Source organism: Pseudophryne corroboree, chromosome 9, assembly GCF_028390025.1.
Source record: "Pseudophryne corroboree isolate aPseCor3 chromosome 9, aPseCor3.hap2, whole genome shotgun sequence".
Classification (NCBI taxonomy): Eukaryota; Metazoa; Chordata; class Amphibia; order Anura; family Myobatrachidae; genus Pseudophryne; species Pseudophryne corroboree.
This window is the reverse complement of record NC_086452.1, coordinates 430,088,311-430,112,141: the sequence shown is the minus strand read 5'-3', so window position 1 is coordinate 430,112,141 and position 23,831 is coordinate 430,088,311. Positions and strand designations below refer to the sequence as shown.

The window sequence follows — 23,831 nt, the reverse complement described above, 5'->3', positions numbered from 1 at the left end:
CGCGGGGGGGGGGGGGGGTGCTGCAGGTGTTGGTGCAAGGGGTGGGGGGCGGATGCGGTGGGTGCCGCAGGTGGGTGGCCGCGGGTGTTGGTGCTACTGGTGGGGTGGAGCATGCGGGAGTGCCGTGGGTGTTGTTGATACTGGTGGGGGAGCGGGCGGGGGGCCGCGGGTGTTAGTGCTACCGGTGGGTGGGGGGCGAGTGCGGCTGTCAGTAGCCTTCTACTGTATAGTAGCATTTTCCCCTGAACTCTGCAGGCAGCTGCAAGACTGAGGCGGTTAGTAAGAGTCCCGCTTACAGTCGGCGGCTGCAGTGTCACCCGACTCCCTGGGAGCAGAGCCGGCCCTAACCAATATGATGCCCTAGGCAAGATTTTGGCTGGTGCCCCCTAGCACCACCGCTGGTTCCGCCTCTGACCTTGCACCTCTTTCCCAGCACCATCACCCCTCACCCATAGCAGTCCTTATTTTGGTGTTTGTACCCACTATATTTTAAATAGGAACAGTTCGCACATTTGGAGCACAGCCCAAAAAGGGGTGTGTTTTTGCTGGCAAGGGGCATGGCAACACAATAGTAACACCAATTCAAATTACACCACACAGTACTGCAACTTTATTCACATTTGATCATGCGATAGTGTCCATAATTCACATTACATCCCACAGTAGTATCACTTTACCTTATATACGTTACTCCTCACAGTTGAGCCCCTTATTCACATTACATCACACTGAATTGCTCCTTATTCACATTACAGCACACCTTATTGCTCTTTATTCACATTAGACTACACAGTAGTGCTCTTTCTATATGCAATGCCACATAGTAGAGCACCTTATACACATAATGCCACACATTAGTAATGCATTTATACATATAATTCAGCACCAAAATGCCCCTTACACATATGACACACATTATTAATGTCCTTATAAACATAATGTGCCTTACACATTATGACAACCTTTATTAATGCCCTTTTACACAAAATGTCCCTTACACATATGCGCACATTATTAATGCCCTTATACACATAATGACACACATAGTGCCCCTTACACATATGTTGCACATTATTAATGCATTTTTACATGACACACATAATGCTCCTAACACATATTCCGAACACTACTGCACAACCAACCAACTCACATGCACACAGCACTCACACTGCCGCTAATACTGCCTCTGCTTGGATACAGATGTGTCCTCATAATTCTTGCCTCAATGCTAACGTCGGGCACCTTTTTTTATTAAAATGCATCTTATTTGCATTGCTATTTGGCTAGGATGCACAAGCAGCTTCTGCTGATTAAAATGATATGCGGCATGCCTATATACTGTGTGAGACTGTGGCTGTATCTGCATATGAAATACTACATACAGAATATAGGCATGCCACATATCATTTTAATCAGCAGAAGCTGCTGATGCCCCTAGGCATACCAGATGCCCTAGGCAATTGCCTAGTTTGCCTATGCCTATGGCCGGCTCTGCCTGGGAGACACGTCTCTTGCACAGCTACTATACCCAGGCACGTGGCCAGCAGCAGCAACGTCACACCGTGACGTCACCCGGGCACAATACAGCAACACTACAGCAGCTGGTAGAACAGTGACGTCACATGACAATAATACATTAAGGCCCTCATTCTGAGTTGATCGCAGCAGCAAGAAAGTTAGCAATTGGGCAAAACCATGGGGGTAATTCCAAGTTGATCGCAGCAGGATTTTTGATAGCAACTGGGCAAAACCATGTGCACTGCAGGGGGGAGCAGATATACATGTGCAGAGAGAGTTAGATTTGGGTGGTTTATTTTACTTCTGTGCAGGGTAAATACTGGCTGCTTTATTTTTACACTGCAATTTAGATTTCAGTTTGAACACACCACACCCAAATCTAACTCTCTCTGCACATGTTATATCTGTCCTCCCTGCAGTGCACATGGTTTTGCCCAATTGCTATCAAAAATCCTGCTGCGATCAACTTGGAATGACCACCCATGTGCACTGCAGGAGGGGTAGATATAACATGTGTAGAGAGAGTTAGATTTGGGTGGGGTGTGTTCAATCTGCAATCTAATTTGCAGTGTAAAAATAAAGCAGCCTGTATTTACCCTGCACAGAAACAAAATAACCCACCCAAATCTAACTCTCTCTGCACATGATATATCTGCTTCCCCTGCAGTGCACATGGTTTTGCCCAATTGCTAACTTTCTTGCTGCTGCGATCAACTCAGAATGAGGGCCTAATACTGCTGCAGCATTGCATCACACCGTGACGTCACCCGGGCACAATACAGCAACACTGCAGCAGCTGGTAGAACAGTGACGTCACATGACAATAATACATTAATACTGCTGCAGCATTGCATCACACAGTGACGTCGCCCGTGCGGCTGACAGTGACAGGAACAGTCACATCCTGGACTTACAGTACTGCACCACATAGCAGATCCCTATGGCCGCGGTGTTGTGACATAGGAGGGAGATAGAATATCTTCCCTATCCCGAGGCCGCCTGTGTAACGCAGTGGTGGGGTTAGGAGTAGTCAATGGCTATTCTATTTAATGATCCGCAATAGGTGAGGGGCGGGAGGCAGGGTGAGATAGGAAACCCGTCCATGTCACTGCCAGCATACCTCCCAACTTTTCTCTTTTTGAAAGAGGGACACGCGCGCGAAAAGGGGGCGTTGCCTGCGAAAAGGGGGCGTGGCTTCGCTGGAGGACCCGCGATCGCGAGCCACGTCCCCGTTTTCGTCACTGAAGGGGCATGCCCAGCGCTCTGTGAGCCGCTGGCATGTCCCCTCTCCCTCTGACTCCAGTGAATAGACGCTGTGCGCATGCGCACAGCGTCTATTCACCGCTGCTGACACTGCTGACTGCAATAATATTATCATCTTGGCTGCAGCCGCCCCGAGCACGTGTGTGACAGCAGGTACTGCCGCGGGAGCCCCGGGTACTGGCTGGATATATACAGTGCTGCGGCTGGGGTAGTGTGAGCAGCGGGACAGCGTGTCACCATGTGGTAGCCGCCCCGCGGAGTAGTGACCAGGAGCCGGCAGCACTGCTGCAGGGAGTGTACGTGGAGGAGACAGGGGAGTGGGCGGAGACGGGGAGGAGACTGGGCGGGCTGAGGGAGGGGACTGTTCCTGGTAGATCTGTGACTGTGACTCCGCCCAGCGTTACGGGCAGGCACAGAGTCACAGATGTAGCCAAATATATAGGAGATATATATATATATATATATATACTAGGTGCTTCATCGCGCCCTACGGGCGCTCTTCCCACCGTCGCAAGGGGCTACGCCCCTTTAACCCTTGCATGCCTTTCTGGGGTTCAATATTTGTATTATATGGAGTATTACCTGCATTCCTTTGTTAGTGGTTAAATATTGCACAATGAAAGTGCGTGCGATGGTGAAGGAGGCGCAGCCCCTTGCGAAGGCGTGAACAGCACCTGCAGGGCATGATGTACTAAATGTAGCGGGTGCGGGGGGGACTGCGGATGGGGGAGGGTGTCTGTAGATGCTGTTTGGGTGGAGGGGGGGCGGAAGCGGGGGGGGGCCCGGATGGGGAAGGGTCGGGAGGTGCTGCGGATGGGGGAGGGGCAGAGGAGTGGGGGCTGAAGATGGGGGAGGGGTCCGGAGGCACTGCAGGTGGGGGAGGGGCAGGGGTGCCATGGGTGTGAGAGGGGCAGGTGTGGGGATGTTGCGGATGGGTGAAGGGTTCCGGAGGTGCTGTGGGATGGGAAGGGGCGGGGGTGCCGGGGGTGGGGTAGGGGGTCCGGAGGCACCATGGGTGGGGGAGGAGCAGGTACAGGTGGTGCGGCGGACGGAGAAGGGGGTCTCGAGGCGCTGCAGGTGGTGGAGGGGCAGGTGTGGGGGTGCCGTGGATGGGGGAGGGGTGGGGGAGGGGGGGACCAGGAATTGTGGAGGGTGTCTGCAGATGCTGCGGGTGGAGGGGGGGCAGGTGTGGGGGGAGACATATATGGGGGGTGGATGGTGGAGGGGGCCTGGAGGTGCTGTGGGTGGTGAAGGGGCGGGGGAGTGGGAGCCGCGAGTGGTGTAGGGGGTCTGGAGGCACAGCGTGTGGGGGAGGGGAAGGTACGGAGGTGTGGTGCATTGGGGAGGGGTCTGGAGGCGCTGCGGGTACTGTACCTGCCAAAAAGGTAGTTGGAGGGTATGCAGTAAGAGGGCCAGGACAGGGGTGACAGGGTCAGAACAGGGGTGACAGGGTCAGGACAGGGGTGACAGGGTCAGGACAGGAGTGACAGGGTCAGAACAGGGGTGACGGGGCCAGGACAGGGGTGACGGGGCCAGGACAGAAATGATAGGGACAGGATAGTGGTGACATGGCCAGGGTAGGGGCGGCATGACCAGGACAGGGGTGACAGGGCCAGGACAGGGGTGAAAGGGCCAGAGTAGGGGCGACAGGACCAGGACAGGGGTGACAGGGACAGGATAGGGGTGACATGGCCAGGGTAGGGGCGGCAGGACCAGGACAGGGGTGACAGGGCCAGCATAAGGGTGAAAGGGCCAGGATACGGGTGACAGGGCAAGGCCAGGGGTGACAGGGACATGACAGAACACAGGGCACGGGAGAGATTGGTATTTGGGACAGAACAGTGGTGACACTGCTGCTGGCTGCTGCTGTTCCACTCCAACCTGTTGGGATCTGCTGCTGGTGGAGACTTGGCATAGCTGACTCTCTCAGGCTGGAGTCCTGCTTCCTCTGCCCGTCCGCATCCCTCCCCCCTCCTCAGTCACACACTGCGGACCTCGCGCAGCTGCCGGGCACTGTGGTAAGGGGAGACTGGGAGTGACTGGTTAGCTCCCAGGAGATGCTGCGGCTGGAGGGAGGAGGGGGTCGGAGGATCCCCACTGCGCACCTCGCGGCTGCCGGGCACTGTGGAAAGGGGAGACTGGGAGTGACTGGTTAGCTCCCAGGAGACGCTGCGGCTGGAGGGAGGAGGGGGTTGGAACCTGCAAACAGCACGGACTTCTGCAGCGCTATCCGCCGGCTAAAGTGTGTGAAGGAGCTGGGCGCACCTCACTGCGGGTGGCAGCGCTGCAGCTAGCGGTGGGGTTGCCGGGGCTGGAGATAACAGAGGCAGTACGGAACCTGCACAGCGGCAGGTGCCCCACTAAACTGCAGCTAAGAAGCGTGGAGTGTGTCAGAAAGTGACGCTCCTCCGCGCCAGAGAGACCCTGCTGAGTATGCCGATGTGGGGGGTCAAGCACACAGTGAGCCGGTGCCCGTCTGTCTGTACAGCATACCCCCTCACACACCCCCATACCTCCCCAGTGTCCCGATTTTCGCGGGACAGTCCCATTTTTTTGAGTCTGTCCCGCTGGGCCGCAGTGTCCCCCGGTGGGGGGGGGGGCAGTTGGGAAGCTCCTGAACTCGCTGTTCTGCTTAGCAGAACAGCGGTGAATAGATGCGCACAGCGTCTATTTAGTGGAGACAGAGGGAGAGGGGGCATCAGGGGGTACGGATTAAGGGGGGGTTCCGGCAGCAGAGCTATATTAAGGGCCGTGGGCCCCACAGTTTTAGGGGCCTCCCCGGCTGGAGTAGCTCTGTCCCAGCTCTGAAGCTCCCCCGTCCTGCCAGCAGCAGCATTGTGCTACAGTCAGCGCACGCTGCTGCATATTGGCAGGTCTGTGGTGTTGCAGGGAGGCAGCAGTCTCCCTGTTTTCTTCTGCCTGTGCGGGTGTGTAGGGGGGAGCGACCACCTCCTCTGGATTTACCCCTAGCTGAGAGGCCAAAATCCCATTAAAAAAAATCTCTGGAATTTGCATAAGGGGGCGTGGCCACGCGGGCTGCGATTAGGCCACGCCTCCAAACCCACAGCAGGCACAGCAATGAGATAGGGCCCTCCTGTTTCAAGTGCCCTGGGCCCCCCGGACTCATAATCCGCCCCTGGGGGCATGCCAGCAGCTCACAGAGCGCTGGGCATGACCCCTCACTGACTAAAATGTGGGCCCTCCCGTGAAGCCACGCCCCCTTTTGTTGACCACGCCCCCTTTTCGCCACCTGTGTGTCCCTCCTTCTGCCTGAAGAAAGTTGGGAGGTATGCACCCCTGCCTGTGCCATGCCCATACCATCTGCTTCTGCTCCTAGTCTCCTATAGATTTGCCCAGATCTGTGACTCATTTGACTAACTCCGCCCAGTGTAGTGACTCCGCCCAGCGTTAGCAAATGAGTCACAAAGTCACAGATCTGGGCTATTATATAGGAGATATATATATATATATATATATATATATATATAAAACACAGTAGTATCTTTATCTCGCGCCAACCTAGAAGCGGCACCATGGATGGGAGAGATCTCTGTTGGGAGACCTCAAAAGCATACAAGAATAAACACAAATTCCCAAGTGCGCTAAAGTGGAATGTAATTGCACAGTTCTTCCAGTGTTATTTTCGTCGGAATGTAGACTGGAGGGTATTTAAATCTGGGGACCTGTAACAGACACCCCTCACCAAATAGTCACCCAAACAAGAGGCCAACAGGCCAATTACTAAAAAGTTATTTTAATAACATATACACAGTTCAAAGTATAAAATTATGTCAATAAAATGCAACTAAAAGAGTACACAGCCAACACGTTTGTAAGGTGGAATCTAGATATCCCCTCACCTTTTGCAAGGTGCGAGCTCGACAGGGAGTATCTTTACAGACTAGGTTGTGATTCACTGACTGATAAACCAGTCAGTCAGAGAATCCTCATAAATTGCACATATGTTATACGACTTTGTACGTGTATTTTATCATTTATTTTTCTTGCTACTTTCATTCATATTAAGGAGGGGAGGCTGGACTGTGCATCCTAAATTTAAACTTAATAGGAGGTGCTAACATGCTGAGACTTGTAGTCTCACACATAAAAAAAGGCATTCAGTTATGCTTTCATTAATACACAATAATACATATTATACCTGCTGTATTACAGAGATTTTTTCTAATTTAAAATAAACCTAATAATGAATGTGTTGTTTTGCAGTCAAAACAAATATTAACACACTTTATGTGGTTGGGTATAAATGATATTTTTGCATACGTAATTTTAGAACACAGGGTTCTATGTAATAAGTCTTGGAGAGAAATAAAGTGGACGGAGATAAAGTTCCAGCCAATCAGCTCCTGTCATTTTTCAAACACAGTCTGTAACATGACAGGTAAGAGCTGATTGGTTCGTACTTTATCTCTGTCCACTTTATCTCTCACCAAGGCTTAGCACAGGGTCACCTTAGTATTGGATCCATTGGTATATCTATAATGGGTTCAGAGTGTAAGGTGCACACAGGCCCCGGGGTCCACCCTACAGAGTCCCACGTTGGCGGCAGCAGTGCTGCACAAATCAACCGGGAAAATGGTGCAGCGGCCATTTTCCCGGCATTTTGTGCATGTGCAGAAGGAAAATCAGTGGGAAAATGTCCATCGTGCCATTTCCCCTGGAGACTTGCGCACTAGTCTCTGGAACAGCACTAGGGTCTCCTAGTGACCTTAGTGGTCAGAGGCTATTGCACTGCCGGCTAGAGAGGAGGGGCCCCAGACGGAAACTACACACGGGCCCCCTTCTCTCTTAATATGCCCCTGATTGGAACACGAGTCTCGTGCTGATTTAGATGGAATTTGCATATAAATTGCGCCCCTGACAATGGCAAATTTGGCTTAGCTTGCAGACTTGGCCGCATATGCAAGACGCCTTCATCTTTGTAAGTGTAGTACAGTATACTCACCTGATTTATGCCAGGAGAGAACAGTAGTATATGCATCTGGTTTTGGCATCTTACTGGGGCATGAAGAGCCCACCGGGGGACGTAGTGGGAGGGGCCCATGCTTAAGGGGTGTGGCCAGCCAACACAGAGGCTTAGCTAAGCATTTGACAGTGCATGGCCCGGGCCCCTTTATAAACATATACAATATACAGTAAATACTGATAGTACATGCATGATAACATACCAGATGGAGGATAACAATGCACTGTACTGAATATACAATAGTCCTGGGAATGCCGTATGTAACATATGTATAATTATTAAGCACACAATGGTGACCCTGTTGATCTATACAAGATTAATGCACTGTACAAATACATGCAATTGTAAGGAACCCATATTCATTGGTGGTTCTGCTCCCTCTAATAGGGAAACAATATCATTTGAGTGCATAGTTTGAAACATGACCCTTAGAGGAAGGGGGGGGGGGGGTTATAAGGGCCTCAGACAGTGAGTGCCCTCTGGGGATTTCCCCTGTAACCCAGTGGGCCAGTTCAACTCTGCCTAGTTTACACCAGGAGAGAACCATACATGTCCCTTCAACCGCTGTTATATCCCCCTTAACGCAAGTGGTGGTAAGCACAAAAGGCATCTCAGATGCATAAGAGTTTTTGGTGCAAATTCTCATTTGAAAATAAATGCAGTATGCGGAGGGAAGGCAGCACAAATTTCATTTCAGTCCAACTCAGCATTGGCACCTGTGTACCCATCACTTACACCTACTGTCCAGTGTCCTCCACTAACCTTACCTTCAGTGAATGAAAGTACTGTACATGGGGGGTCATTCCGAGTTGATCGCTAGCTGCTGATGTTCGCTGCGCAGCGATCATTTAAAAAAAACGGCAAAACTACGCATGCGTATGGGGTGCAACGCACACGCGTGGCGTACGGGTACAAAGAGCACTGTTGTTTTGCACTGCTTCTAGCGACGATTCAATTCGCACAGCCGATCGCAAAGAGATTGACAGGAAGAAGGGGTTTATGGGTGTCAACGGACCGTTCTCAGGGAGTGTTTGGAAAAATGCAGGCGTTTGCAGGGCGGGTATCTGACGTCAATTCCGGGACCTTCCTCGCTGCAATCATCGCACACAATAAGTAACTACAGGGCTGGTCTTGTTCTGCATAAAATGTGTTTGTACCACTCGGCTGCACAGGTGTTCGCACACTTGCAAAGCGTAAATACACTCCCCCGTGGGCGGCAGCGACTGCATTTGAATGGCTGCTAAAAGTAGCTAGCGAGCGATCAACTCGGAATGACCCCTCATGGATCTTGCTGCGGCTAAGAGACACTGTCGCATCCTTGTAACGGCAGGCCTTAGCGGAAGTGTGTATGGGGTCATTGGAACCACTAAGTTCCATCATCATTCCCTTTTTCATGCTTTTACTACCATTAAAAATGCATTTTAACATTAGTGTTTACTGGCTTAATGCATCACAATAGTGTTAATTTAAAGTATTATATTTTCTTATGAAACAAAACATTCTTTTGACATTACAGCATATTATCATTATTGCTACATAGAGCTACAAAGTGTATCGTATTACTGCTTCCATGTTATTATTTTGTCTTGTGACAGAAAGTGAAACCGTTTAAGCTTTATCTATGTTCATGCTGATGTACGCTAAGTTTCTGTTCAGTCAGGACCTTACATAGAAGGAAGAGGAAGCAACAGCTTAGACTGGTTTCGCCATCACATATATAACATAAAACATGGCTTGTCGATATTTGTTTTGTCGCAGGCGACGTAAAAGAATGAAGGTCGCCTCATTCAACGCCAGACGTTTCGGAATAAAGAAATGTACAGATGCCGAAGTGTTCCCAATCATCACAAAGGTGGGTTTACTAACACAGGTTGTGTAAGATTAAAAAGCAGCAGTGGGAACGGAGTAGTCAGATGACAGGAGAGATGTATTACCAATGTACTATGCTCACAAGAGATCACGTACTAGCACTGCATGTAAGGCACCAATCAGACATTTGCTATCCTTGTCTTATTTCAGCTATAATTGCTGATTGGTGGCTGATGTTTATTTATTTATTTTTCTCTTACATTAATTATTATTAAATGATCTATGAATGGTAATATATATATATATATATATATACATACAGGGGCGGATCCAGGAAAATGACAGGGGCGGCACCTTGTTCACTTCGGCGTGCGGTCTCATGAAGGTGCGCGTGTCCTCACAACAAGGGCATGACCTGGCAACAAGGGTCGTGGCCTCAAAGGGAATGTCATATTCATAAGACAGGAAGAGGGTGACACTTTGGAGAGGCAGAGGGTGACAGGAGAGAGAGGGTGATGGGTTTATAGTGACGCAGGGGAGAGGAAGAGGGTGAGGCAGTGGGTGAAGGAGACATAGTGGGAGACGGTGAGGCAGTGGGTGACAGAGAGAGGGTGACAGTGAGAGGCAGTGTGGGTAACACCGGGGAAAGGGTGACAAGGTAAAAGTGGGTGATGCCAGGGGGAGGTGGCAGTGGGTAACAAGGAGAGGGGGACAGGGAGAGGCAGTGGGTACCGAAGGTCTCTGTAGGAGTAGGAGGGAGTAGTGAGACATTTGTAGTGAGGTTTACAGAGACATGAAGGGAAAGTATCGCTGGGGAAACAGACAGAAGAAAACATGGAAGCTTAACACAATAACTGAGAGGAGAGGGAACGAAGAAGAGAGAGAAAGAGAGAGAGAGAGAGAGAGAGAGAGAGAGAGAGAGAGAGAGAGAGAGAGAGAGAGAGAGAGAGAGAGAGAGAGAGAGAGAGAGAGGGGGGGGGGGGAGGCAGGGGCTCCTGATCCAAGCAAACAGCATAATATATCCTATCTAAGAATTAATACAGCACAAGTGCATCCTGGCGCTGCAACTGAGTGCCCAGGTAAAAAAAAATAATATATATATATACACAAACAAACAGTATGTGTGTGTGTATATATATATATATATATATATATATATATATATACAAGGGAGGGTAGGGGTACTAGCGACTAACAGTGTCTACACTTAAAGGATATATATATGAAGAATGATGCAATACGTATTTCTAAAAAATGGAGGGGTATTTATTATAAAACAGACATTTTAATAAAAATACAAAAAAGGTTGGATGGAATAAAAAAGGGTGGTTTTGATTAATTAAAACATAAATTCAGGCTGATTAACACATAAAAAATATAAAAACATATCTGGAACAATAAAGATATAAAAATATATTTCAGATAAGAGAAAGGTGCTTATCTTAAAAATGGAAGGTCAACTGAGGTATACCCAACGCGTTTCGTCCGTCTGACTTCATCAAGGGGTCGATATGTTTTTATATTTTTTATGTGTTAATCAGCCTGAATTTATGTTTTATATTATATATTTTTTAAAAACTGTATAGTTGGCCTATATACCTATACTTGTGGCGCCATACTCCCACTACTCTATATATATATATATAATAAGAATTTACTTACCGATAATTCTATTTCTCGTAGTCCGTAGTGGATGCTGGGAACTCCGTAAGGACCATGGGGAATAGCGGCTCCGCAGGAGACTGGGCACATCTAAAGAAAGCTTTAGGATCACCTGGTGTGCACTGGCTCCTCCCCCTATGACCCTCCTCCAAGCCTCAGTTAGGATACTGTGCCCGGACGAGCGTACACAATAAGGAAGGATTTTGAATCCCGGGTAAGACTCATACCAGCCACACCAATCACACTGTACAACTTGTGATCTGAACCCAGTTAACAGCATGATAATAGAGGAGCCTCTAGAAAAGATGGCTCACTACAACAATAACCCGAATTTTTTGGTAACAATAATTATGTACCAGTATTGCAGACAATCCGCACTTGGGATGGGCGCCCAGCATCCACTACGGACTACGAGAAATAGAATTATCGGTAAGTAAATTCTTATTTTCTCTGACGTCCTAGTGGATGCTGGGAACTCCGTAAGGACCATGGGGATTATACCAAAGCTCCCAAACGGGCGGGAGAGTGCGGATGACTCTGCAGCACCGAATGAGAGAACTCCAGGTCCTCCTCAGTCAAGATATCAAATTTGTAGAATTTTACAAACGTATTTGCTCCTGACCAAGTAACTGCTCGGCAAAGTTGTAAAGCCGAGACCCCTCGGGCAGCTGCCCAAGATGAGCCCACCTTCCTTGTGGAGTGGGCATTTTAAGATTTTTGGCTGTGGCAGGCTTGCCACAGAATGTGCAAGCTGAATTGTACTACAAATCCAACGAGCAATCGTCTGCTTAGAAGCAGAAGCACCCAGTTTGTTGGGTGCATACAGGATAAACAGCGAGTCAGATTTTCTGACTCCAGCCGTCCTGGAAACATGTATTTTCAGGGTCCTGACCACGTCAAGCAACTTGGAATCCTCCAAGTCCTTAGTAGCCGCAGGTACCACAATAGGTTGGTTCATGTGAAATGCAGAAACCACCTTAGGTAGAAAATTTGAGGACGAGTCCTCAATTCTGTCCTTTCAGAATGAACTATTAAGTAAGGGCTTTTATATGAAAAAGCCGCCAATTCTGACACCCGCCTGGCTGAAACCAGGGCTAACTCGTCACTTCCATGTGAGATATTTTAAGTCCACAGTGGTGAGTGGTTCAAACCAATGTGACTTTAGGAAAACTCAACACAACATTGAGATCCCCAAGGTGCCACTGGAGGCACAAAAGGAGACTGTATATGCAGTACCCCTTTTACAAATGTCTGAACTTCAGGCACTGAAGCCAGTTCTTTTTGGAAGAAAATCGACAGGGCCGAAATTTGAACCTTAATGGACCCTAATTTTAGGCCCATAGACAGTCCTGTTTGCAGGAAATGGAGGAAACGACCCAGTTGAAATTCCTCTGTAGGGGCCTTCTTGGCCTCACCCCACGCAACATATTTTCGCCAAATGCGGTGATAATGTTTTGCGGTTACGTCTTTCCTGGCCTTGACCAGGGTAGGGATCTTCAGGATCCGGCGTTCAACCGCCATGCCGTCAAACGCAGCCGCGGTAAGTCTTGGAACAGACAAGGCCCTTGCTGGAGCAGGTCCTTTCTTAGAGGTAGAGGCCACGGTTCGTCCGTGAGCATCTCTTGAAGTTCCGGATACCAAGTCCTTCTTGGCCAATCCGGAACCACGAGTATAGTTCTTACTCCTCTCCTTCTTATGATTCTCAGTACTTTTGGTATGAGGGGCAGAGGAGGGAACCCATACACTGACTGGTACACCCACGGTGTTACCAGAGCGTCCACCGCTATTGCCTGAGGGTCCCTTGACCTGGCGCAATATCTGTCTAGTTTTTTGTTTAGACGGGACGCCATTATGTCCACCTTTTGTTTTTCCCAACGGTTTACAATCAGGTGGAAGACTTCTGGGTGAAGTCCCCACTCTCCCGGGTGAAGGTCGTGTCTGCTGAGGAAGTCTGCTTCCCAGTTGTCCACTCCCGGAATGAACACTGCTGACAGTGCTATCACATGATTTTCCGCCCAGCGAAAATCCTTGCAGCTTCTGCCATTGCCCTCCTGCTTCTCGTGCCGCCCTGTCTGTTTACGTGGGCGACTGACGTGATGTTGTCCGATTGGATCAATACCGCCTGACCCTGAAGCAGGGGTTTCGCTTGACTTAGGGCATTGTAAATGGCCCTTAGTTCCAGAATGTTTTAATGAAGAGATGTCTCCAGGCTTGACCATAAGCCCTGGAAATTCCTTCCCTGTGTGACTGCTCCCCAGCCTCGCAGGCTGGCATCCGTGGCCACCAGGACCCAGTCCCGAATGCCGAATCTGCGGCCCTCTAGAAGATGAGCACTCTGCAACCACCACAGGAGGGATACCCTTGTCCCTGGTGACAGGGTTATCCGCTGAAGCATCTGAAGATGCGACCCGGACCATTTGTCCAGAAGGTTCCACTGTGCGTGGAATCTGCCGAATGGGATTGCTTCGTAGGAAGCCACCATTTTTACCCAGAACCCTTGTGCATTGATGCACTGAGACTTGGTTCGGTTTTAGGAGGTTCCTGACTAGCTCGGATAACTCCCTGGCTTTCTCCTCCGGGAGAAGCACCTTCTTTCTGGACTATGTCCAGAATCATCCCTAGGAACAGAAGACAAGTCGTCGGAACCAGCTGCGATTTTTGGAATATTGAAAATCCAATCGTGCTGCCGCAACACTACCTGATATAGTGCTACACCGATCTCCAACTGTTCCCTGGATCTTACCCTTATCAGGGAATCGTCCAAGTAAAGGATAACTAAAATTCCCTTCCTTCGAAGGAATATCATCATTTCGGTCATTACTTCAGTAAAGACCCGGGGTGCCGTGGACCATCCCTACGGCAGCGTCCGAACTGATACAGTTCTGTACCATAACCTGAAATACCCTTGGTGAGAAGGGTAAATTTTGACATGAAGGTAAGCCTCCTTGATGTCCCGAGACATCATGTAGTCCCCTTCTTCCAGGTTTGCAATCACTGCTCTGAGTGACTCAATTTTGAATTTGAACCTCTGTATGCAAGTGTTCAAAGATTTTAGATTTTAGATTTTAAAATCGGTCTCACCGAGCCGTCTGGCTTCGGTACCACAATAGTGTGGAATAATACCCCGTTCCCTGTTGCAGGAGGGGTACCTTGATTATCACCTGCTGGGAATACAGCTTGTGAATGGCTTCCAAAACTGCCTCCCTGTCAGCGGGAGACGTCGGTAAAACAGACTTTTGGAAACGGCGAGGGGAATACGTCTCGAATTCCAATTTGTACCCCTGAAATATTATCTGAAGGATCCAGGGGTCTACTTGCGAGTGAGCCCACTGCGCACTGAAATTCATTGAGAACGGGACCCCACCGTGCCTGAATTTGTAAAGCCCTAGCGTCATACTGAGGGCTTGGCAGCGGCGGAAAAGGGTTTCTGTTCCTTGGAACTGGCTGATCTCTGCAGCCATTTTCCTCTCCCTCTGTCACGAGCAGAAAAGAGGAACCCTTTTGTCCGCTTGCCAACCAGGACTGCGCCTGATAATACGGCGTCTTATTTTGAGAGGCGACCTGGGGTACATCCCCTCTTTTAAGGCAATACTTCCAAATGCCGTTTGGAATCCGCATCACCTGACCACTTTACTGGAATAATTGGACAACGCACTTATACTTGATGCCAGTCGGCAAATATTCCGCTGTGCATCCTGCATATATAGAAATGCATCTTTTAATTGCTCTATAGGCAATAATATACTGTCCTTATCTAGGATATCATATTTCCAGTCAGGGAATCCGACCACGCCAACCCAGCACTGCACATCCAGGCTGAGGCGATTGCTGGTCGCAGTATAACACCAGTATGTGTGTAAATACATTTTAGGATACGCTCCTGCTTTCTATCAGCAGGATCCTTAAGGGCGGCCATCTCAGGAGAGGGTAGAGCCCTTGTTTTTACAAGCGTGTGAGCGCTTTATCCACCCTAGGGGGTGTTTCCCAACGCACCCTAACCTCTGGCGGGAAAAGGTATACTGCCAATAACTTTTTAGAAAATATCAATTGTTATCGGGGGGAAACCCACGCATCATCACACACCTCATTTTATTTCTCAGATTCAGGAAAACTACAGGAAGTTTTTCCTCACCAAACATAATACCCCTTTTTTTGGTGGTATTCATATTATCAGAAAAGTGTAAACTTTTTCCATTGCCTCAATCATGCAATGTGTGGCCCTATTGGAAATCACGGTTGTCTCTTCACCGTCGACACAGGAGTCAGTACCCCTGTCGGCATCTGTATCTGAGGTAACGGGCGCTTTAGGGCCCCTGTATGAGACGTCTGGACATGCACAAGCTGAGTAGCCGGCTGTCTCATGTCAACCACTGTCTTTTATACAAAGCTGACACTGTCACGCAATTTCAACAGTACATCCACTCAGGTGTCGACCCCCTAGGGGGTGACAACACAATTTCAGACACTCTACTCCGTCTCCTTATCATTTTTCTCCTCATACATGTCGACACCAACGTACCGACACACAGCACACACACAGGGAATGCTCTGATAGAGGACAGGACCCCACTAGCCCTTTGGGGAGACAGAGGGAGAGTTTGCCAGCACACACCAGAGCGCTATATATATACAGGGATAACCTTATATAAGTGTTTTTCCCTTTATAGCTGCTGTATTGTTATATACTGCGCCTAATTTGTGCCCCCCTCTCTTTTTTAACCCCTTTCTGTAGTGTAGTGACTGCAGGGGAGAGCCAGGGAGCTTCCCTCCAACTGAGCTGTGAGGGAAAATGGCGCCAGTGTGCTGAGGAGATAGGCTCCGCCCCTTTCTCGGCGTCCTTATCATCCTTTTTCTGTATGTTTTGGCAGGGGTTAAATGCATCCATATAGCCCAGGAGTTATATGTGATGCATTTATTTTAGCCATATAAGGTTTTTTTATCGATTTACTGCGTCTCAGGGCGCTGCCCCCCCCAGCGCCCTGCACCCTCAGTGACCGGAGTGTGAAGTGTGCTGAGAGCAATGGCGCACAGCTGCGGTGCTGTGCGCTACCTTATCTGAAGACAGGATCGTCTTCTGCCGCCGATTTTTCCGGACCTCTTCGCTCTTCTGGCTCTGTAAGGGGGACGGCGGCGCGGCTCCGGTGACCCATCCAGGCTGAACCTGTGATCGTCCCTCTGGAGCTAATGTCCAGTAGCCTAAGAAGCCCAATCCACTCTGCACGCAGGTGAGTTCGCTTCTTCTCCCCTTAGTCCCTCGATGCAGTGAGCCTGTTGCCAGCAGGTCTCACTGAAAATAATAAACCTAAACTAAAACTTTCACAAAGAGCTCAGGAGAGCCCCTAGTGTGCACCCTTCTCGTCGGGCACAGAAATCTAACTGAGGCTTGGAGGAGGGTCATAGGGGGAGGAGCCAGTGCACACCAGGTGATCCTAAAGCTTTCTTTAGATGTGCCCAGTCTCCTGCGGAGCCGCTATTCCCCATGGTCCTTACGGAGTTCCCAGCATCCACTAGGACGTCAGAGAAATATATATATATACATATATATATATATATATGTATATATATATATATATATATATACATACACACACACACACATGTATATATATATATATATATACATACACACACACACACACACATACATATATACATATATAAATCTATTTATTTGGCTGCAGCAGAGAAGATAGTAAGTGCTGCCCACTTCCCTCTCCTGAAACCCACTCACTGACCTTATGCCCATGAGGGCTGCTGCTGCCCCTCCAAGTCCAGGTGCTGGCGAGTCGCCTGCATGATTCATGTACGGGCCGAGCCAAGCACCAGCGGCTGCCGGTCAGTCGCATGTCGCTTGTGGCTGGACCGTGGAGGAGGGGAGGAGAGAGAAGGGGAAAGCCTCTCCTCTCCTCCGAGTCTTCCGGCTTTACTACAGCCAGCTGCAGTGTACTGTAATGAGTCAGTCTGACTCATTAGTACTACTGCCACCGCCACTAGGCCCTTCATCGCGGTGGGCGCCAGTGAACTGCACCATCTGCGCCGCTGCTTCTTTTTTCAAGGGACTGTTGTTTTGTTTGTTTTTAAGTGCCAGACATGACCGGTGGGGGGGGGGGGCGCGTGCTTCCCCCCTGGATCCGCCACTGTATATATATATATATATATATATATATATATAAAATAAGTTTAGACATTTATAACCAAAAGTCACTGAAAAACTGAAGTTTTGCACAATTAGTTCCAATGCAAAAAAAAAATGCTAATTTGCCTAAACTGCTTTTTATGGGCCTAAATCAGATCTGATCACTGGGCTGCATTTTTTGCTGCCCTGCGATCAGATAGTCGCCGCATACAGGGGGAGGGTAAAATCACTGTGCAAGTGTGCAATGCTATGTGTTGCAGAGGTGTACAAAAATCAGTGTGTACAGTCTCTGCGCAGCCCAGGACTTACTCTTCCAGTGCGATTGAATCCTGCTGATCGGGGCCGGAGCTGACGTCAGACGCCCTCCCTGAAAACGCTTGAGCCTGCCTGCATTTTTCCGGACACTCCCTGAAAACAGTCAGTTGCCACCCACAAACGGCCACTTCCTGTCAATCACATTGCGAATGCCCATGCAAATGGATCCTTCGCACCATCCCGTCGCAGACCGCCAATGCCCGTTGTAGCTGTCCGACGCGCCTGCACATTGCGGTGCATATGCATGTGCAATTAGGATCTGATCGCCCGCTGTGCGAAAACACACAGCAGCGATCAAATCTGAATTAGGCCCAATGTCCACTGTGTTTACTGTCATGTAATAGAAACCGCTTACCCAAATTATTATCTGACTTTCCACAGTCCAGACTGAAATTAATGTTGTAGCCCACATCTAGGAAAAAGTGATGTAACTAGAGGGTGGCTAGACAGACAAGGTGAAGGGGGCCCACCGAGCTCGGCCTCCGGATACTGCTGTGTCTGCCTGAACTACCTGCTGGGTCTTCCTGTGGAGGTTGTTGTCCCTGCGGCTTAGTTGGTACTTACATAACTGCACATGTAGACCTAAGGGTTTCTAGAAATCAAATAGGAGATCCACCTTGAGAGTTTGCCATGGGCCTCCAAGCCTCTAGTTACGCCTCTGAGAAGAAGTGATATAAATAGAATAAAATTGGAATCATAGGGTTAAATTTACTAAAGTGGGAGGATTTTTTTAGAACTGTTGATATTGCTCATAGCAACCAATCAGATTCTACTTTACATTGATCTAGCTGCTTCTATAAGATAATAGATAGAATCTGGTTGGTTGGTTGGTTGGTTGGTTGGTTGGTTGGTTGGTTGGTTGGTTGGTTGGTTGGTTGCTACCTCCTTTTTTCACGTTATTCTATTTTGTTTTTTTCTGGGATAGACCATTTTACTTATAAGAGGGCTGCAAAAGTCCAATATTCTTACTCCACTCTGTTCTTCAATCTAGAGATTACAGTGTTTGTATGAGAAGAGAGTGGTCAACAGTGTCAAAAGCAGCAGAGAGATCTAAAATAATAAGTACAGGTTGAGTATCCCTTATCCAAAATGCTTGGGACCAGAGGTATTTTGGATATCAGATTTTTCCGTATTTTGGAATAATTGCATACCATAATGAGATATCATGGTGATGGGACCTAAATCTAAGCACAGAATGCATTTATGTTTCATATACACCTTATACACACAGCCTGAAGATCATTTTAGCCAATATTTTTTATAACTTTGTACATTAATCAAAGTGTGTGTACATTCACACAATTCATTTATGTTTCATATACACCTTATACACATAGCCTGAAGGTCATTTAATACAATATTTTTAATAACTTTGTGTATTAAACAAAGTTTGTGTACATTGAGTCATCAAAAAACCAAGGTTTCACTAACTCACTCTCACTCAAAAAAGTCCGTATCTCGGAATATTCCGTATTTCGGAATATTTGGATATGGGATACTCAACCTGTAGTGAGTAATGGCCTTTAGACTTCGCAGTGACCATATCATTCACTACTTTAGTCAGTGCTGTCTTTGTGAAGTTTTGGGAGCAAAAGTCTGATTGATGTGGGTTCACTAAGTTGTATGAGTTAAGAAAGCCTGGAGAGACATGGGAGCTGAGAAATGGGACAGTAGTTTGAGGAAGAGTTAGGGTCAGATTTTTTTTTTCAGAATGGGAGTAATCAGTGCATGCTTGAACAGTGAAGGAAAGATACCAGTAGAGAGAGAGAGAGAGAGAGAGAGAGAGAGAGAGAGATTACAGATGTTAGTTAAGGTTGGAATGAGCACAGGAGACAGAGCTTTACTTATTTGTGAGGGTATAGGATCAAGAGGAGAGGTAGTAGAGTAGCAGGATGAGAAGAGTGTTGATGCTTCATTTGTGGGATCAAATGATTGGAAAGTGCCAGAGGGTTCAGGTAGGGAATTGAGTAGGTCACTGGTTGAGGAAGAACATACCATTTCATCTTGGATCTTATGAAACTTGTCCTTGAAGTAGGAAGCAAGATATTGCACCTTGATAGTGGCTGACGGGTTGGGTGAAGGAGAGTTGAGAAGTGATCTAAATGTATTAAAAAGTTGTTTGGGTTTAGAGGCTTGAGCGGAGATGAGAGTTTGGAAATATGTTTGTTTGGCAGTGTCCAGGGCATTGCGATAAGAATGGTAGACAGTCTTATATGTGAGGAAGTCACTTGAAATACGAGATTTATGCCACTGGCGTTCAACTTTATGTGACAGTTGTTGTAAGTGTCTTGTTACTTTAGAGAGCCACGGTTGACATCTAGGCCTACGTGGAGTGTGATGGGTAGCTGGAGCCACTTTGTCAATGGCTATCTCTAGAGTCTGGTTCAGGTGTGATACAGCCATCTCAGGAAAAGTGAATGCAGCAATAGGTGAAAGCAGTTGTTGCAGTGAGGTGGAAAGTTCTTGAAGATTAATTGCATTCATATTTCTGCGGGTTTGAGAAGGATTGGAGGATGTCAACAACACTGAGTTTGAAGTATTAGAGGAGAGCATGCAGGTGATAAGGTTGTGATCTGAGAGAGAGAAAGGTGTGTTAGTGAATTCAGAAACGGAGCATAATCTGGTGAATACTAGATCAAGGCAGTGGCCCTCCTCATGAGTAGGGGAGTCAATCCATTGTGAGACCACCATGTGACAGTGCCGCAGGGAAGGCCGTGTCTGGTTGTGTGAGCCATGTTTCTGTAATAGCCAGCAGGTTGAAGTTGTTAGATATGAAGAGGTCACGAACAGATGTTAGTTTGTTACAAACAGAGCGTGATTTCCATAAGCCACATTTTAGTGATTTGAAGGGTGATGGGAGACATGAGATGTTTATGAGGTTAGCTGTATTTCTATATTGCTGTGAATCAGGTGAATGTGAGTGTGGCAGGTTTTGGGGCCTGGATTAGGTGAAATGTCACCAGCTAATATCAGTAAGAGAGAGAAGTAAATATAGTTGTATGAGGTTTGTGAATGTTTTTTATGGTGTCCAGTTGTGGATGTTATTGTTAAAGTACAAAGATGAGTAAATGCTCATGAGTGTTAATAAGAGGTGTGTGGATAATTGAGGCGGCAATGTGTAGAGAGGGGTGGGTTGTAGGGAGAGTAGACAATGTATTTGCTTTGAAGAGAATACCATGGACTGCAATGAAGTACAACAATTTGAGGTGCATGGTGTGTTTGTGAAAGAAGGTATTTAGGATAGAGCATGAATGTATGTACAGGTTGAGTATCCCTTATCCAAAATGCTTAGAACCGGCAGTATTTTGGATATCGGATTTTTCTGTATTTTGGAGTAATTGCATACCATAATGAGATATCATGGCGATGGGACCTAAGTCTAATCACAGAATGCATTTATGTTTCATATACACCTTCTACACACAGCCTGAAGGTCATTTTAGCCAATATTTTTAATAACTTTGTGCCTTAAACAAAGTTTGTGTACATACACACAATACATTTATGTTTCATATACACCTTATACACACAGCCTGAAGGTCAAATAATACAATATGTTTAATAACTTTGTGTATTAAACAAAGTTTGTGTACATTGAGCCATCAGAAAACAAATGTTTCACTATCTCAGTCTCACTTAAAAAATTCTGTATTTCGGAATATTTGGATATGGGATACTCAACTTGTACAAGTTTTTAAGTTGAACATTCACATACTGTACTTAATTACTGGTGTTGTTCAGCTGTTCACCTACAAACACCTTCTGAATGTGAATGCACGTTGACCAGCACAGCTGACCCTAGATTGCATGTAATGAATACTATGGCTAATTGATACAGGCTACCAATGAGAAAAATGTGATGTTGATGAAAGGCGATAGATTAATGGACTGTATTGGAATGGGCAAACAACAGCCATACAGACTTTCATTAAGTATGGCTTAATAAGTAAAATTAGAAGTACAAGTATTAGAATTGCATGCAAATCATGATATAGCAAAAGTTGCTAAGCATAGATTGTTTGCATAGTGATCACAGACAGTAGCGGATCTTGCCACGGGCAAGCAGGACTTTTGCCCGGGGCGCCGCCTCCCGGAGGGCGCAGGGCGCCATCCGGAGGGCGCCGCACCAGGGCAAGATCCGCTGCTGCTGTGCCGCCCGCCGCTGTGAAGGGAAACTAGACGCATACGCGTCTAGTTTCCCTTCGTGGAGAGGTCCTTTACTGTGTGGTGCGCAATGACGTAATCGCGCACTGCACAGCAACGGTCCTCTCCACGAAGGGAACTAGACGCTACGCGTCTGTACATGTCTAGTTTCCCTTCTTGGAGAGGACCTTTGCTGTGCGGTGCGCGATGACGTCATCGCGCACCGCACATTTCAGCGCTGCAGTAGTCTGTACAGGGGGCGTAAATGACCACGCCCCCTGTATGAAGCCACGCCCCCCTATTGGCGCCCGGGGCGCACAGAGCCCCAGAACCGGCCCTGATCACAGAGTGAGGATTGCAGAGTAATTTATACATACTTTAGAAGTTGCAAAGAAGTTCATTTGTAGTTGTTTAGGTGCTTGATGTTTCCTTTCAGTTTTCGTACAGTTGAAGGGGTGTAGTATGGTATGCCGGCGGCTGGGCTCCCGGAGACCAGCATACCGGCGCCGGGAGCCCGACCGCCGGCATACCGACAGCGTGGCGAGCGCAAGTGAGCCCCTTGCGGGGCTCGCACGGTAATTATTCTCCCTCCAGGGGGGTCGTGGACCCCCACGAGGGAGAAAAAGTGTCGGTATGCCGGCTGTCGGGATTCCGGCGCCGGTATACTGTGCGCCGGGATCCCGACAGTTGGCATACTGAAGACCACCCCAGTTGAAGTACAGGCTAAGTATAGGCTAAAAAACACTTATATGTCTACACTTTGATATCTACACCCTGCCTATGTCAGCCTTGTATCCCTTAATATGTAGACCAAATACCAAGTGTTTGATTTTTCCCCGATTAAGGCCACACCTCACTACCCATCACCCACTGAGGGGTAGTGAGGAGAGCAGTAAATTTAAAACAAACAGATGCTGAGGGGGAGAGATACCATCACAAAATCACAAGCACTAACAGATCAGACTGTTCTTAAACCGATTTCAAATGACCTATGAATGCAGTAATATTAACTAAGCCCAATGTATCAGTGTCTGCTGGGAGCAGTAGTTCCAATTACCTAAGAATGCAGTAATATTAACTAAGCCCAATATATCAGTGTCTGCTGATCCTTTGGTTTATGTTTCTTTGGTTTATGGCATCCTCAGATGGCGTAAACGGCTATATTCCTATGGAGGCATTCCCACAGGAGAGGGATTTTATAATCCCTTTCCCGCATCCTCTGGCTGGCTCAAAAATATGGCAGTGTGTGCATGGACAGTGGCCCTTATTCCGAGTTGTTCGCTCGCTAGCTGGTTTTAGCAGCATTGCACACACTAGGCCGCCGCCCTCTGGGAGTGTATCTTAGCTTGGTAGAAGTGCGAACGAAAGATTAGCAGAATTGCGAATAGAAATTTCTTAGCAGTTTCTGAGTAGCTCCAGACTTACTCAGCCATTGCGACCAGCTCAGTCCTTTTCGTTCCTGGTTTGACGTCACAAACACACCCAGCATTTGCCCAACCACTCCCCCGTTTCTCCAGCCACTCCTGCGTTTTACAACTCGAACGCCTGCGTTTTTCCGCACACTCCCATAAAACGGCCAGTTTCCGCCCAGAAACACCCACTTCCTGTCAATCACACTACGATCAGCACAGCGATGAAAAAGCTTCGTTATGCCGTGAGTAAAATACCTAACTTTTGTGTAAAATAACTAAGCGCATGCGCTCTGCGAACCTTGAGCATGCGCAGTAAGCGACTAATCGCAGTATAGCGAAAATCGGCAACGAGCGAACAACTCGGAATGATCCCCAGTGTCACGTTCCCACCAGAAGAGTCCTTCACAAATGTGAAAAACTCATCCAGTATGCAGAGGATGTAACTCTAAAGTAATCTTTGCAGTTGTCCATGAGAGTTAGTACATAGCAGAGATACTTTCATCTGTTGCCAAACAGACTATTAATAATCTCAGCAGTGCTGATATTATTAATACAAAGACCCCTAACCCTGAATATTTTGGATGGGGAC

General features: G+C 47.8%; 1 protein-coding gene across 1 annotated transcript in view; it reads left to right on the top strand.

Moving 5' to 3' along the window:
* Positions 1-23,831, top strand: part of LOC134958428 (deoxyribonuclease-1-like) — an 84,769-nt gene that overhangs the window by 5,034 nt on the left and 55,904 nt on the right. The window contains exon 2 of the mRNA XM_063941026.1: positions 9,524-9,617. Within this exon, the coding sequence (XP_063797096.1) occupies positions 9,524-9,617 (94 nt within the window). The remainder of the gene's footprint in view (positions 1-9,523; positions 9,618-23,831) is intronic.